The sequence below is a fragment of the Mastigoproctus giganteus genome, chromosome 3 (genome assembly GCF_048544385.1).
Source record: "Mastigoproctus giganteus isolate SK-2022 chromosome 3, ASM4854438v1, whole genome shotgun sequence".
Classification (NCBI taxonomy): domain Eukaryota; kingdom Metazoa; phylum Arthropoda; class Arachnida; order Uropygi; family Thelyphonidae; genus Mastigoproctus; species Mastigoproctus giganteus.
In genome coordinates this window covers 12,538,990-12,555,517 of record NC_143577.1, presented here as the reverse complement: position 1 = coordinate 12,555,517, position 16,528 = coordinate 12,538,990, and the positions used below count along the sequence as shown (strand labels likewise).

Here is a 16,528-nt window from a genome sequence, read left to right as displayed (position 1 = left end):
AATCCAGCTCGTGAGTGACCCTTTCGAAATAGCGAACCAGATTTGTTAAACATGATTTTCCCTTTACAAAACCATGCTGAGTATCCTTGAGAATTTTAATTCGATCCAAATGATCCTGAATTCCACTCTTGATTATTGCCTCCATGATTTTCCCTACCACTGAAGTCAGACTGACAGGTCGATAATTTCCCACTTTCCAAGGGAATCTCCCCAGAATCTAGTGATGCTCGCATAATTAGCCTCAATGGTTCAATGTACTCACTTGCCGCCTCCCTTAAGATTATGGGGTATATTCCATCAACTCCAGGAGCCTTACTGGTCTGTAGGCTCGAAAGTTTTTTTCATTAAATAATCTTGCAAAATTTCGATATCATTAATTACATATTTTTCAACTTCGCTCCCACAATTTCCCATTGCCACAAAAGGTTTTTTATTTGTAAATATCGATGCAAAATAACTGTTGAGTTCATCTGAAACGGCAGCTGGTGTATTTAATACTATCCCCTTTCCCTTACGTAAAGGTCCGATCTGGTTTGTCCTTCTCTTCTTGGCATTTATATATGCGAAGAATTCCTTATCCCTCCTCTTTGCTCTGTTTGCTAGTGATTTCTCATAAACTGCCTTTGCCTGTCGAACCTTTTCTGTGGCTCTGTTACAGATCACCTTGTAGCTGTTATAGGCTTCAGTACTTTTTATTGCTCTGTAACCTTTCCATGCCACCTTTTTCTGCTCAAGTAATGTGGCAACTTCACTATTCATCCAACTTGGAACCCTCCTCGTGGAGTATTTTTTTTTTAATGGTATATACGCATTCAAGGCATCTGTGATTAATGTTTTAAAAGCATACCACAGTTCAAATGTATTCTTTTTCTGCGCGATATCTACCTAGTGAATAGAGGCCATGTAGTACCTTAAGGCATCATAATTTACTTTTCTGAAATTAAAACCCATTCCTTTGCCTTTTACTGCTGCTACCTCTCTCATCATCATCCACCTTAGAACTCCGTGATCACTTCCTGCTACTGGTTCCTCTACTGTCAGCCCTGTTATGTCATCTGATTCATGGGTGATGATGAGGTCTAGGATATTATTTTCTCTAGTACTTTCCCTGACATGTTGATACAAATAACAGTCATCTAGTTGATTTAAAAATTTTGTTTCCCATGTCGAGTTTGCTTCCCATTTTCTCCAATCAATTAGAGGCAAATTGAAATCACCCATAATAAGACATTGACGCTTATTTGCCCATGCCATTTGCATGTAGAGGCTTTCGTCATAATCTTCACAATCACCTGGTCTACAGATTGCTCCTACTCGCATTATACCTTTGTTTCCAACTATCTCACACCATACAGATTCTATACTAGCATGTGAAACGTCTGAATTCGGGAAAGCTATCGTCACACTCAGGCTGCTTCTGATAAGAAGCATTACCCCACCACCCCTTCTATCTACTCTATCCTTCCTAAATACATTATACAAGCCGTACTGAAACTCATCATCCCCAATTTCCGGGTGGCACCACGTCTCTGTAAGCCCTATTATGTCCGCGTTACTTGTTTTAACCAGCAGTTTGAATTCGCTCATTTTATTGACGACACTTCTAACATTACTGTATAAACAATTAAGACTTACTGTTCTTGTAAATTTAACAACCCTAACACAACCCTTGAAGTTTTTTAGGCTCTCTTCCCTGGCATTAGCTACCCACTCACGTGAAACATTTCTGCCCCCAGAACATCTAGATAATGCGTCCAGTTGGGGTAACAGATAAGAACTCTTGAGGTATGTGCAAGAGTTACTTTGACCAATATTATCAGATAAACACGTGTCAGTATTACCCACATCCCCCGTAACTAGCAGTTTCCCTGAACCTTTAAGGTATCCTCAATAATACTGGCAAAAACTTTTGCACCACCTTTGTTTAAGTGTATCCCATCTCTACAAAACAAATTCCTTCTACCTACAATGGGCCATGTTGATAGAAATTTTCCCCCTAAAGCCTTGCAGTGTCCTTCAAGTCTTGAGTTAATCCACAAGGCTTTTAACATATAATCCCTCCTATCGTGTCTGGGCAGAATTGCAGACACGTGGACATTGTTGCCTAGCTCGCGGCATTTTCTCAGCATGGTCCTGTATTTTTTCATCAAATCGTCAGATCGTGTATGTTTAATTTCATTAGTCCCCACATGAATAATAATATTTTCTTTCCCCCCCTTAAAATCTGATAATCTGTTGGTGACATCATTAATAGTTGCTCCCGGCAGACATACCCTGGTTCTACTCCACCTATCCTTATTACAAAAAATATTCCCTGTTTCCCTGACAATGGAGTCTCTTAATAAAACAATGTCCTTTTTAACCAGAGTAGTTTCAACTTGGTTTTTCTGTTTTGAGGCCCGAATCGGGTGTGCATCACTTGGTAGATTGCTGGAGTCTCGAGTCCCTGATGAGCTCTCAGATGCATTATTCTCGAGGGCAAGCACCCATTTTTTCAGGGACTCAAATTGTTCCATCAGTGCACCAAATTGTAATTTAAGATCGGTGCACTCCTTACATCGATCACAAAGAAAAGAATCCCCAGGTGAGCTAGGATTAGTCACCAGGTCGACCTTGGAAAACATTCCACAGGTTCCACAACGGATTAAATCATGACTCGCCCGTAAATCGCCATCAGCTATTTCCGTGTGTGACGTGTTTAAGGCAGATCTCGTAACTACCATTATAAAATTAAATAAATATCAATGAAAAAAATTATATCTATAATATTATTAAAATCAAACAGGAAAACCTATAACAAAATAATCCAACAATATCTAAATAAATCAAATATTTAAAAGCACTAACCAAAAGTAATCCACTTAACTGAGGAGCCCTGACAAAGCGCATCCGCTCACCTCGAATGCCAACTCTGGAATCACACACACACATGTGTGTGTGTGTGTGTGTGTACTTATATTTGAATAATGTTTGAAATAATTGAAAACTGAATCTTACATAAAAAAAAAGGAGGGTAAAGCATACATCAGAGGCAGCAAAAAGCATTTTTCCTCTACATGACGCTTGAGATATAAACTTAAGTGAGAATAGTGATTAAAATAAAAATAATAAATAAAAATGCCAGCAGCATGGCAAGACAGAAGAGAGAAAATTGTGAAATTATACATAACAATCAAACGAACAGGGAGGGAAGAGAATAAAATTATTGTAGGAGAAACTGTCGAAGATAATTTAGAAGTTTAAATACAAAGATAATAAAGATAATAAAATATAATCAATTAAATTTTGAATAGCCAATTAAATGAAATTTAACAGCGCCCCCTCTGACGGGCACCAGGTCCAAATTTATGTGAAATATCACGAGCAGAGATGTGAACAACTACAATAAAATAAAATAAAACAAAAATAGACTGACCATTATGCCCCATCTCAACAGAGGACCACAAGGCCAATAATGGTCAGGGAATCGCTGTATTTCGATCGCTAGACAAATCGCCGCAAAGGCGAATCGATCGAAAGATCAGTCCGCCATACGATCCCCAGATCGAACCGCAAGTGCAGAAGACCTGAATAGTGGTGGTCCTGATGCAGCGAAAATTAAAAATAGGACAGATACAAGCACTCAAATGCAAAGCCACACCACTGACAAAAGTAATCTTAACCAGATTATATAGGCAAAACATGAACTATGGATGGCAGCACAGGTGCAGCGTTAGCAAATCAGCCCACTACTTTCATGTGATATACTTATATTTGAATAATGTTTAAAATAATTGAAAACTGAATCTTACATAAAAAAGGAGGGTAAAGCATACATCAGAGGCAGTCACTAGAAAAAGACGGTAGCAAATTTAAAATTGGAAAAGGTGTTCGAAAAGGAGACACAATATCTCCAAAGTAGTTTACTGCTGCCCTTGAAGAAGCTTTCAGAAGATTGGACTGGTCGCAGAAAGCAGTCAATGTGAATGGAGAGTACCTAAACCATTTACGATTTGCAGATGACATTGTGGTCATAAGCCACGATCCCAAAGAATTAGAGGAAAATCTTAATCAGTTATGCAGAGTTAGTAAGGATTTTGGACTAAATATGAATATGGCTGAAACAAAAGTAATGATGAACAAATATGTCATAGAAAGGGATATAATGATTGAAGGAGCAGTAATTGAAAAGGTGGAGTCATATACGTATCTGGTACAAGTCATTAGCTATAATAATGATAAATGGCTGGAAGTCAAGTGAAGAATAAATTTTGGATGGATAGCATTCAGGAAATATGGTCACATACTGAGAAGCAATATCCCAATTTGTCTGAAACGTAAAATAATGAACCAATGTATACTACCCACAATAACTTATGGAAGTGAAACTTGGGCACTCACGAAAAGAATGGAAGAGAAGCTGAGAACCACACAGCGAAGAATGGAATGAATTATATTGGGAATCAGACTATTAGATAAGAAGAGAAACACATGGATTAGGCAGCAAACTCAAGTAAAGCACATTCTTTTCAAAACTAAAGAACTAAAATGGTCTTGGGCAGGACACATAGCTCGAAGACATGATGATAGATGGACTAAGAGAATAACAGAATGGTACCCAAGAGGAGCTAGAAGAAAACCTGGAAGACAACAAACGGAGATAGACAGATGAAATTCAAGGGTTTGTGGGCAGTAACTAGATGGCCATTGCACAAAACAGAAGGAACTGGAAAGTTGCTGGAGAGGCCTTCATCCTGCAGTGGATTGAAAATGGCTGATGATGATGTGGAGTGGAATGCTGTGTAGTGTTGTGTACCATTGTTTCTCTGACCAGTTTGCCATTGGACCCCTAGTGGGACCCAATGTTGTCCACATTCTAACTTGGGGAGGCAAGTCAGTCAGTCACCTATAGATTTTTAATAGTACTCTTGTAGGCCCTGCCACCTAGTTTTCTTAGATTTCAGTGGCTAGGGCCTATATATATATATATATAGGGGAAAAAAAAAAATTAAGCACTGGATATTAGGGTAAGGCTGAATTGGAGTTTAAAGTTAGTGTAGAGTTAAATTTAGACGCTAAGTTAAGTTTAATTTAGATTAACAGCAAGTGCGATGGTTGGGTAAGTTGGGAAGTGGGAAGAAGACACTGGGGGAACAGATAGAAGTATCGGGACGATAGGAAAGGTGGCCTCAGAAATATCAGCAGGGATAAATCTCACCAGGGGGAAAGGTGGGGGAGACAGAAACCAGTCTCCCCTCCAGACAGGGGAAGGAGAATAAAGGTACCACGCAAGGGAACACAATACAAATCACCAGATGGTGCTGGCAGCAGAGCTGCATGTTGTCGGGTGGGGGATGGGAGAGACACATTTACTTCATTCTCACTCTACTTGCATTCAATTTTTATACTTTTTCCCCCCCACATTTTATAATAATTTTTATTTTTTTTCTGTTAGTTTATATACTGCACATATATATACAGGCACTCCCCGGCTTATGGAAATTTGATTTTATGTGTTTTTTCTGACCGGTGCAAACTTAAAAAAAAATCATGGAAACGTATTAATAAATTTTGCATCCTGTAGGAATAAATGGAAGTATTGTGAAAATATCATAATGTGAACCCAATAACATATTGTGTTTTTTTTTTTTTTTTTTTTTGGGTAATTTGTTCCAAGACCTCGGAAGTTGAAATTTTTGCTTATAACTAAGCTATTTATCTCTCTAAAAGGTAATTTTTATAATGGAAATTGCACTACACTTTCATTGTTATCATTGTTACCATTATAAGAATCAATTTTGAATGCCTTTATGATATTTTTCTAAAACACATTTCTGGAGGTCACTACCATAAAACAACAAAAACAATTTGCACTTTCTGGTTTATTGGGCTTTTCTGTTAGTGCAATCTATTATAAATGGGTAGTAAACTTGATCTTATTGCATTTCCAATAATACCAATAATTGGAATTTTGTGGGTTTTTATGTTACAGTATTATGGTGAAATGAGTTCCCCTTCACTGAAATCTTCAATCGTATAAAAAACATAAATAAATTTTCAGATACTTCTCTTCATTCCTATTTACTTATTACAATGGTGAAGGGAAAGCGACCAACGGCAAGTGCTGGCAGGGCTAGAAAATTAAACAAAATTGATTTAGAAATGAAGATGATTAAGAAGTACAAAGCAGGACAAAGTTTGTCATCTATTGCATGGAATTAGGTCTCGCTGCTTCAACAGTGAATACTATTTTATAGGACAGTGTGCATATAAAAGAACATGTTAAAGGATCAATGCATTTAAGATCAATAGTGTTCAGACGCTATATTGAAGATGGAAAAGTTATTAATAATATGGATGGAAAATCATATTAAGAAGCGAGTGTCCCTGAGTCTAATAGCCATTCAAGCAAAAGCAACAAGTATTTATGAAGATATTAAGGATAAGTATGGCGAACCCCAAGCCAAGTTTGTGGCAAGCAATGGGTGGTTTAATAGGTTCAAGCATCGCACTGGTTTCCAAAACATTAAAGTATGCAGCGAAGTCGCGAGTGTTGATTCTGCAGCTGCAGAGAAATTTAGTGATGTGTTGAAAAAAAACCCCTTCTAATCTCCATAGCTCTCAACTTCCGCATCGGCATGCTTATCAATTGGAGAAGTTGATTCTGGCAACAATGCTCGAAAGGTAAAACTTGCTGATGTTATGCCTGGTCTCCTTTCTCTTTTTGTAATTTTTCCTGTTCATGAGATAAAAAAATTGAATAAATAATTCCATTTACATGTTTGTTGAACATTTCTTTTTTTACTTCAATCAAATTCACCGCGCATAGTTGAGAGTGCTGCATAAGCATTAAGGGAAATTCCAACATGTAAAACTCGACTTATGTAGAGTTCTGCTGAACGCAACCCTTGTAAACGTAAGTCGAAGTTCCTATATATATATGTATTTTTTTTGCACACACACACACACACACACACACACACACACACACACACACACACACACACACACACACACACACACACACACACACACACACACCAGGGGTAACACAATGGTGTGTAGGGTAAATTTAAACACTAATGCATAATAATTAAGCTAAATAAGTAAACATTTAAAACTAGGGTTAGTGTGTATTTAACTGTAGCATTTATGATTTTTGTTCTTTCTCTCACACACTTGCACTCTCATTCATTCTTTTGGCTTTCATTTTATTTGTTCGACTCTTACTTTCTGCACTGCACTCTCTGCGCACCTCAACTTACTGTTATTCTTCAGTTGTTGTGCAGGCCACGGGAGAATGCAATGATTGTGTTGTTAGTAAATGTTTGTTAGTATATATAAAGTAATGTAAGTTACTATTAACTTTGTATTCTTTCGGCCAATTACATTTGCTCTTTCACTCATTCCCATTCACCATAACACTCATTCACTCTCTTTCCCTCATGCTCAGTCACTCTCTCTTTCACCAAAACTGACATTTATTTCCTTTTACCATAATTCCTCATTCACTCTTTCACTCATTGCCCAGCCCATTCATTCTGTCTTTCATTCTGATTCATTCATTTGTTTGTTTGTTGTTATTTGGTTTTTAGGAGCATTAGCAACTAAGGCCATATTGCTCCGGGATATGCGGTGGTCATTCCCTGACCTTTCCGCATTCTCCGTATTTGGTGGTGACGGGCTCGAACCCCGGTCTAATCAAGAAGCGTGTGCTATGCACTGCTGCTCCTTCCCACCTGGCTACGGAGGCTTTTCATTCATTCATTCTTATTTCATTCTACATTGCATCCACTTGCTACTAGCTTACTAATATTTTTCAGCTAATCTGTTTTCCTGGCTGCCTGTACTTTCCCTCCCCTACATGGTTATTTGGTGTGGGCCCCTAGGTTCTTACACATGGCAGGGTAGTTCTGGGAGGGGGGGGTACCCAGGTCAGTCCAGTTTTGTCCTGTCAGGGCACTGAGTACTGCTATCCTGACAGTTTTAAGTCATCGTCTGGGCGTGGCTGGAGATGTGGGCAGTTTTAACTATTGATTATTGTTCAATTGCTGAGGGACTGAATTGCCCTTCTTTGGATAGTTCTGCGCATTTCAAATACTTTCTGTATGAAGGCTGTAAAGGCTTTATAATTTTCCTCTTCTGTGATGAATAGATGTTCTTCTCCCCTGGGAAGTGGGCCAATCTGTTCTGTTAGCTGTGTTCTGGGGATGTCATAAATTATACATTCATATAGAATGTGTGCTCAGTCTTCACTCTCACCACAGGTGTGGTTTGCGTCATCAGTCAGCCCTAAGTAAACGTCTAGTTTTGCCTTTAGGGAGCCATGACCTGTCAATATAAATGTTGTAAAAAGTCCAGGGGCATACCACTTAGGCGGCTTTGGGCTAACCATTGCCACCCGTGGCAGAAACCTTTTGGTAACCAGACCTCTGGTTTCCTGCTTCCAATTTGTTTGTCATAGCTCATGGAGCTTTGTGGCTATTCTTTTTCTTTCAGCCTTGGTGTTGGCTGTGTCAAGGGCTATCCCCAGAAAATCTGTGGGTATGCCCTTTTTAAGTCTACAATACAAGCCTCTTTTGGCTACTTCTGGGTAAAGTGGGAGAACTCCGGCCAGCACTTGTAGTGCAGGTGTGCTAACTGTGCGACATGCTCTGGTAATAGTGAGAAGTATTGTCCTTTGTATTATTCTAATTTATTCCTGTTCTTACTATGGCTGAGCGGGTGAACCACACACTGGCTCCACAGGTGATAACATGTAGGAACATTGCACAGTATATGATTGCCAGGGTCTTTCTTTTGAGCCCCCAGTCAGCTCAACTGATCCTGGCAATCATACTTGTATAATTTCTCACTTTCCTTGCCAAGTAGGTCAAATTGAGATAAAAAGTTAATTTTGAATCAAAAGCTTCTCCAAGATATTTTAGTTCTGTTACCATTTTTATAGTGGTTGTGTTAATTTTGATTTGTGGACATCTTATGTCCAAATTGCCTTTTTAGAAGTATTTGTTTCGTTTTGTCAGGCGATATTTTGAGCATGTGCATTTGTGCCAACTCCTGCAGCTGCAAGAGGGCAGCATTTGATCTTTGCTCTACAACCACTTGCGTGTTACCTTTTTACAAGGAAAATCATGTCATCTGCAAAGGCCAGGCTTTCCGCTGAGCCCAGATCCAAGTCCAGAAATTCAGAAGAAGAAAGGGCCAAGGATTGAACCCTGCAGGCAGCCTTTATTCACAGGCATGTCAATTCCTGAAACTTTGTGCATACTGAGACACTTCTATCTGTAAGGTAGCTGTTTATTACCTTATAGAGACTTTGAATGAGTGTTATGGTGAATGGGAATGAGTGAAAGGGCAAATGTAATTGGCCGAAAGAATACGAAGTTAATAGTAACTTACATTACTTTATATATACTAACAAACATTTTGTATCTAATGGTGGCCACCAAGATTAAAACTAATAACCATCTTGAGAACCTGGAAGTGCTTCATAGACAGTCTCAAATTCTTAACTTTTTTAACATTTTTGAACACTTAGTTTCTTAGAGTATTGTAACATTAACCAAATAGTCAAAAGAATTTTTAATCTTTATTTATGCTGTCAGAAGATTTTCCTTTTCTTAAAAAAAAAAAAAAAAATCTTTCTCTGTAGTTTAGTTCTCGATAATGCCACTTACTAGGAAGTAAGCTTATACAGAATCAGCCAAAAAAAAAAAAAAAAAAAAGTTGTGAAAAAAAAATTGTGATCATTTTTTATTGAACATCTCTTGTATATATAATTGTCTTGAATATTCTCTTTGTATTCACTTCTTAATTGGCTTGCCATTTTGATAACATTCTTATTTATTTATTTTGATTTGTGTTGTATTCTGGTAATATGGCAACGAGTTGGAAATGTTGTGCAGCTACTGATGTTTGTCTTATTGTTCTTTTGTATACATCTTTTATATACTTCATTTGTATACTTTATTCTTGTACCAAGTAGGCTTAGTATGTAAGGCTGATGGTGTCATAAGGACAACATTACATGAATTTACTGAAGAAGTGGTTACATGAAGTACCACAAAATGTTTGAGAATAATTTGTAATTCTTTAAGAAATTAAAGGCCGAAGTACATTGCCCACTGATCCAATCTTACGAGGTTTTACTGTATTTAAATTTGCATCATATATGCATGCTGTCCAGAATAATTTGCATTATTCTTCCAGCTTGTGGTTACCAAACCATAATGAAGTTGTTATGGAATGCTTTTGTAGCCACCAATGCTTTCATTATTGTCATTTTATGTGTTCTTCCTTTTATTTTTTTTAATGTCTTTACTATTCATTTAATTTAAATTATTTATTTTTCAGTAGTGACACACACACACACACACACACACACATACACACACACACACACACCCCTATTGAAATTTGAATGTGACATAAATGTAAATATGTTGAAATATTTTTAAGATTAGAAAGTATTGTTGAGACTAAATGACAGTCCCACTTACATAATTTTTTTTCTTTTTTTCCTCCAAGTATTCAGAAGCAAAAAATAAACTATTTGTTAAAATGGCATGTGCCTGCCCTATACATTTTCGTGTTGATTCGCCACCACCTCCAGGTTGTATGATTCGTGTTTTGGCCATTTTTAGTAGACCTGAAAATCAAACTGAGTTAGTTAAAAGATGTCTGAATCATTCCGATCCTGGAGATCCCACAAATAAAGGTAAGTTAATTTGATTATTTATTTAATTATTAGGCTTGTATTATTCAGCAATTCTTGTGTTTGCTAAATAAACGTGCTTGTGAAGCTTAATTTATTTTGTTGTATGTTTATGCAGTATTTATTGTTTTAGATTATTATAATATGGCTTGATGAAGTTCTAAAGTAAACACTTATTATACCAGTATTTGAGTAATATTTTAAAATTTCATAATGAACAACTAAAATAAATAACAAGTTGACTTAACCAGTGTACTGTTGGGTAAGATTCTTGGTATACTGCCTTGCATATGGATTTTAAAAAAAAAAATTTTAAAAAATACTAAGCTTATATAACTAGACGTGCTTATATAACTTATATAACTAGACAGATGTAGCTTATATAACTAGACAGATGTAGGATAGATGTGCGGAAATTTGCCTTTAGCCAGCTAGTGGTTGGTTGGTGGAACAGACTTCCATCCCTTGTAGTGGAGGTTGATAGCCTAAATAAGTTTAAGGCTCAGCTGGACAGGTATTTTGAACGAACAGAGGGGTGAAGTGGGTTTTTTTTTTTTTTTTTTGGCTGATGCTGCATAAGCTTGCTTTCTTGCATCAAATGCCTCTACTAATGCTAATGCTAACTATAGTACTAACTATTTGAGAATGTGTGCTGGTAAGTTAATATAACTTACCAGCACACATTCTCAAATACCTCTCACCTGAATTAAGTTTTAAAATATATTTTATTACTGTATTTATTTATTAATTTTGACTTAGACTTATTTATGTAATCAATAAATTATTGCAAAATACAATTGTATAGTTTCGGTGTAAAGGAGCAGGGTTTTAAATTTTAATGCAGCTGTTGAAATAATTAGTAATGGTCATTTTTAATCTGAATAGCATGCTATACAAATTACAAACCAAGTTAGCCATGGTGCTGTGCAGCTTAGTATTAAGAGTTAAATATATTTTACTAAATATATAAATAAATAAATGTATAATAAATATATTTATTATATATTTATTTATTATATATTTAGTAGAATAAAATAGTTAAATAAATATATTTCATTGTGTATTTAATCAGAAGTTTTCTTCCACATGCCACCTGGCTGCATGTTTAAACTCAAAAGATTAATATCACCTTTCAGCATGAAGTTGCTATTTGAGACTACCTACCATCTGATGTGAGTCCAGTAATCCTCAAAATAGACTGTAGGGTTGCATTTTTTTATTGTTTTTGATTGCTTTTTATCTTTTGGTGATGCTATTCAAATTAAAAATAAAATTAGCAATTTTATGATTTATTGAGTAACAGTGTTATTTCTAAAGCTCATGTCTGTTGCTGTCACTGGGGGAACAGTCTCCTATACAGCAAATCAGAAAAACAGAATGCAGAGATGTCTAATATTTAATCATTTTAGTACCTGTATTGAAATAAAAAAAAATTAATAAAAAAAATCTTGTTCTTTACTAACTTTTAATTTAGTTATTACAGAGATAAGAATTAACAATTTATTTATTTAAATTTTAAAAAAATGCAAACAATTGGTTATTGTGATTTTACAGTTTTTCTTTTAACCAAGGATTAAAAGAAAAATCTAAGAATTTGTTAAACTCTCAGTTTTGTTGGGGGGGGGGGAGTTCTGCTTTCTTAAGATGCCTTTCCACCTAACAGATCTTCAAAAAGATCTATTTCTGTATAAACATAATTACTATGCTTCCAAAGTATATTCCATCTTTTGTTTAATGTTGTAGGCCATCAAGCACCAACACACTTAATCAGATGTGATGATCAAAAAACTGTATATGAAACTGATGCAGAGAGTGGGCAACAGAGTATTGTTGTTCCATATTATTCTCCATTATGTGAGTAATATATGTTCATTGTTGTTGTGAAGTAATTTTAAAATGCTTGACTTTTTTTAAAATCAGAATATAAAAAATTGTCATAAATTTATGGAGTGACTTGTTCATTATTTGATTTGTTTGGTTTATATTACACACGTGCAAGAAATGCAGCAGTATGAAAGAAGAAAAAAACTCTGGGAGACAGTAAGCACTACTAAAATAATTGCTTTTTCATCTTGCATATATTTGACCATTTCAAATTCTGCACATTGATCTTTCAATTTTAAAAGTAGAAATTTAATTCTGCAAAATTAGAAAGTAAGAATATGACAGAAAAAGTAGGCCGCATTGAAAAAATTTTGTTGGGCTACACTCGTATCAATAACAGATATGATCAAGGAATTTTTTCCAATAATCTGCGTCAGTTATTGGATAGGCTACTGTTCTGTGCTCGCTCTCGCTCTCTCTCTCTCTCTCTCTCTCTCTCTCTTTCTCTTTCTCTCTCTCTCTCTCTCTCTCTCTCTCTCTCTCTCTCTCTCTCTCTCCCTCACACCTTTTAGATATAGAGGTTGATTTCCAGCATATGTGTGCTCAGAGACTATTCTCTGTCCACTATAAGCTTCTAGTTAGATTCTCTGAAACACTACTTGCTTGCTTTAGTTATGTGACATGGTTGAATAAATATCAGCATCCTGTTTCTTTCTAGACATACTACTCCACTTGATACTTAGAAACTATATAAAAACTAATAATGTAGGCATGTATTATTACTGCATTACAGGATCATCTAGACAAGACTGCAGCAATAATTCAGCCACAGCATGGGTTTGTTAAGGGAAAGTCTTGTCTGACAAATTTGATAGGATATTACGATGTGGTTACAAAGGAACTGGATGCAAAAAATAATTTTGATATCATATATTTGGATTTCAGAAAAGCTTTTGACACTGTTGCGCATGGAAGACTATTGTACAAATTGGAGCAGAATGGTATTAAGGGTAAGTTGCTACAATGGATAAAAGGATGGTTGAGTACAGGTTGAGACTGTGTACAGGTCTGGAGGCCTCATTTTAGGAAGGATATAGATTGCTTGAGCATGTACAGAGAAGGGCAACAAGATTGGTGAGGGGAATGAAGGGATCCTCTTACCAAGAGAGGCTTAAGTTCTGCAAATTTGGAGTGGCTGGAGACTAGGCACCTGCAAGGTGATCTGATTGAGGTGTATAAGGCCTTGAATGGGTTGAGCATGCTGAATTCTGATGGGATCCTTCCACTTGTTCAGATTACGAACCTAAGGGGGCATAAATTCAAATTAAGAAAAGACAGATGTAGAATAGATGTGCAGAAATTTGCTTTTAGCCAGCAGGTGGTTAATTGCTAGAACAAACTTCCATCTGTTGTTGTGGAAGTTGATAGGTTAAATAAATTTAAGGAGGAACTGGACAGGCATTTGGAGGGAACGGTGTGTTTTTTTTTTTTTTTTTTGGCTGATGCTGCATAAGCTCATACACTTGCTTTCTTGCATCACATGCCACTACTACTACTACTATTAGATGTCCGATCATGGGGACTGTTCTGCTACCTTAGAAGATTGATGCTAGAACCAAAGCTTAGCACCAGGTACTTGATGATGCTAAGCCTTGGTTCTAGTATCCAACTTAGAAACAAATACTATTATCTGCAGCTCAGCCTAACTTGCTAATAGCGCTTTAAATTGTATAGTATCACCTGAACAGGCAAATTCACTATACAATTAAAAATCTTACTTTCTTCACATCAGCCAGCAGGTTGCTTCTGTTAGTAAATGTACACTGAACTGTCTGAAAAATGTATTTGTGTAAGTGAACAGTCAAGCAGTGTATGGTAGAAACAGCTTGCATCCAAACACATTACCCATTAGGTGTTCATTTCCTGTAAAACTGGGCCGAATTAGCCCTTGACACTATAACTCTATTTAACTTATTACTTTCCCTATTATATGATGGCAGGAGGATATTTCATTCAGAAAGTTGAAATCAAATGGGATGTATTACTGCATTAGATAATCCTGGTCTGATCACAGGGAGCATTTTGCTACCTCAAGATTGCCAAGTATTCGCCACTAAGGACATAAGTTGGACATAAGACTGAGCTTTAGTGCTGAGTACTTGGCATTAATGGTCTGAGGAAACAGAATGGTCCCTGTGATCAGACATCTAATGTGGTAATGTATGCCAATATTTTTTGATTTCATCTTCATTGAAATATCTCCCAGGCATCCTGTAATATTATATATATAAAAACTGTTTTGTTTAAAGAGACTGGTGACATAATTTTATTTTGAACTGAATTAAAGACTGTAATGTGAGAGACTTTATTATATTAGTTTCTGTGTCACTGGCCATGCATATGGATTCTAGATAGAACCAGTTTGAGGTGAATAATGGTCTGGAATGTAAAGCGTGCCTCAGAAATCTTCCACCGTGAAGCTTTATATTGGGAAACCATCCAATAGTTCTTCCCTATGATCCAAAGTCCAAGTAGTTGCTTTAGTTCCCATTACAATGTAACAGTTTTTGATGAGAGATTTTGAAATAACTGATGTCTCAAATAAGCAATCTTAAATCAAAGCTTAAAATCAATCCATTTGATAAAATCCCCAGGCTAATACTGGTATTAAAGAAACCATAGTAAAGGTAAACCAGTTAAGATAAAGAGAAAAGGAAGGACAAATGCTTTATGATACTTAATCACTCTAGGATTTCAGATTACAACTTCAATTTTGAACAACCAAAATGCCTTTTGTTAAAAAAGTTTCAAAGAACAGAACAGTGCTTTGCAGAAGTGAATTTTTGATTCAAGTACGTACCAAGAAATTTAACAGTGTTAACTAGCAACAATGAAATGGTATTCATTATTACTTCCAGTGGAGAAAAAACATCAGAATAAGAAAAAGTAATGTACTTTGATTTATTTTTAACCAAATGACAAACACTAAAGTTGATGTTGCCTTCTAAAGAACTTATCTATTAAAGAATTCACATAAACTGACAAATAATGCAAATTAGGACTATTAAATAGAACTAAAAAAAAAAAACACATTGTTAATATGGGGGAAAAAAAAAAATAGGGAATAAACTGAAAAAACTGGAAACAAAATAAAGCAGATAATGCTACATCCTGAGGGAGACCAATGCTAGCCAACCTAATAAAAGACTGATTTAAATTCAAAGTATAATGTCTGCTTAAAATTTTAGGTTCCTTGGTGTATATACCTAGCTTGTAATTTGAAATGTGCTTTATATAAACTGCTACTGCGACTGTGTCAAAAGCAGTGGGTACATGTTAAAAAACAATGTAAAGTCCATTTGAAATTCCATGCTTGATAAAACCTGCTGTTTGCAGGAAAGATATGCTGTGTGTAAATTACTGCTACCATATAAAATTTTATAATTGTTACCAATATATTTTTTTCCCGTTTCAGTGGGAAAGGATTATTCAACATATGTATTCAAGTTTATGTGTTTAAATTCCTGTGTGGGAGGTCTAAATCGAAAACCATTACAGATTATTTTCACATTAGAAAAGGAGTAAGTTTATTTATTTATTTATATGAACAGAAATTGTATCATAATAAATATTTATAAAGAAATGTGATTTGATATGAAACAGACTTACACAAATTTGCATAAAATATCACCACCATGCAAATCTGTCAAACTTTTTGGGGATATAGGTTTATAACAGCACAGATTATTCCTTATAGTCTATCAGATTTCTGTGCTAACTAATTTCTTGTAAGACCTTTAGTCCTACCTTTAACGCCTTCTCTGGATTTACCTTTAAGCATTTATTATTTATTTTTTGCTTTAAATATCTACCTAGCAGATTTTCCTTTCTTCTCTGCCCTCATGGGATACACAGGGGCCATAATCACTGTCATAACACATCATGTGGAAAAGGCTTGGGTTTGTGTAATTTTTTTTTTTTTTATGCAGTTGGTCGAGTTTGTTGATCTCA

At 35.8% G+C, this 16,528-nt stretch overlaps 1 protein-coding gene across 1 annotated transcript in view; it reads left to right on the top strand.

Annotated features, from left to right (window-relative positions):
- LOC150087722 (tumor protein p73-like) overlaps positions 1-16,528 on the top strand; it is a 135,462-nt gene that overhangs the window by 89,245 nt on the left and 29,689 nt on the right. The window contains exons 6-8 of the mRNA XM_090369919.1: positions 10,507-10,696; positions 12,437-12,547; positions 15,993-16,098. Of these exons, the coding sequence (XP_090226045.1) occupies positions 10,507-10,696; positions 12,437-12,547; positions 15,993-16,098 (407 nt within the window). The remainder of the gene's footprint in view (positions 1-10,506; positions 10,697-12,436; positions 12,548-15,992; positions 16,099-16,528) is intronic.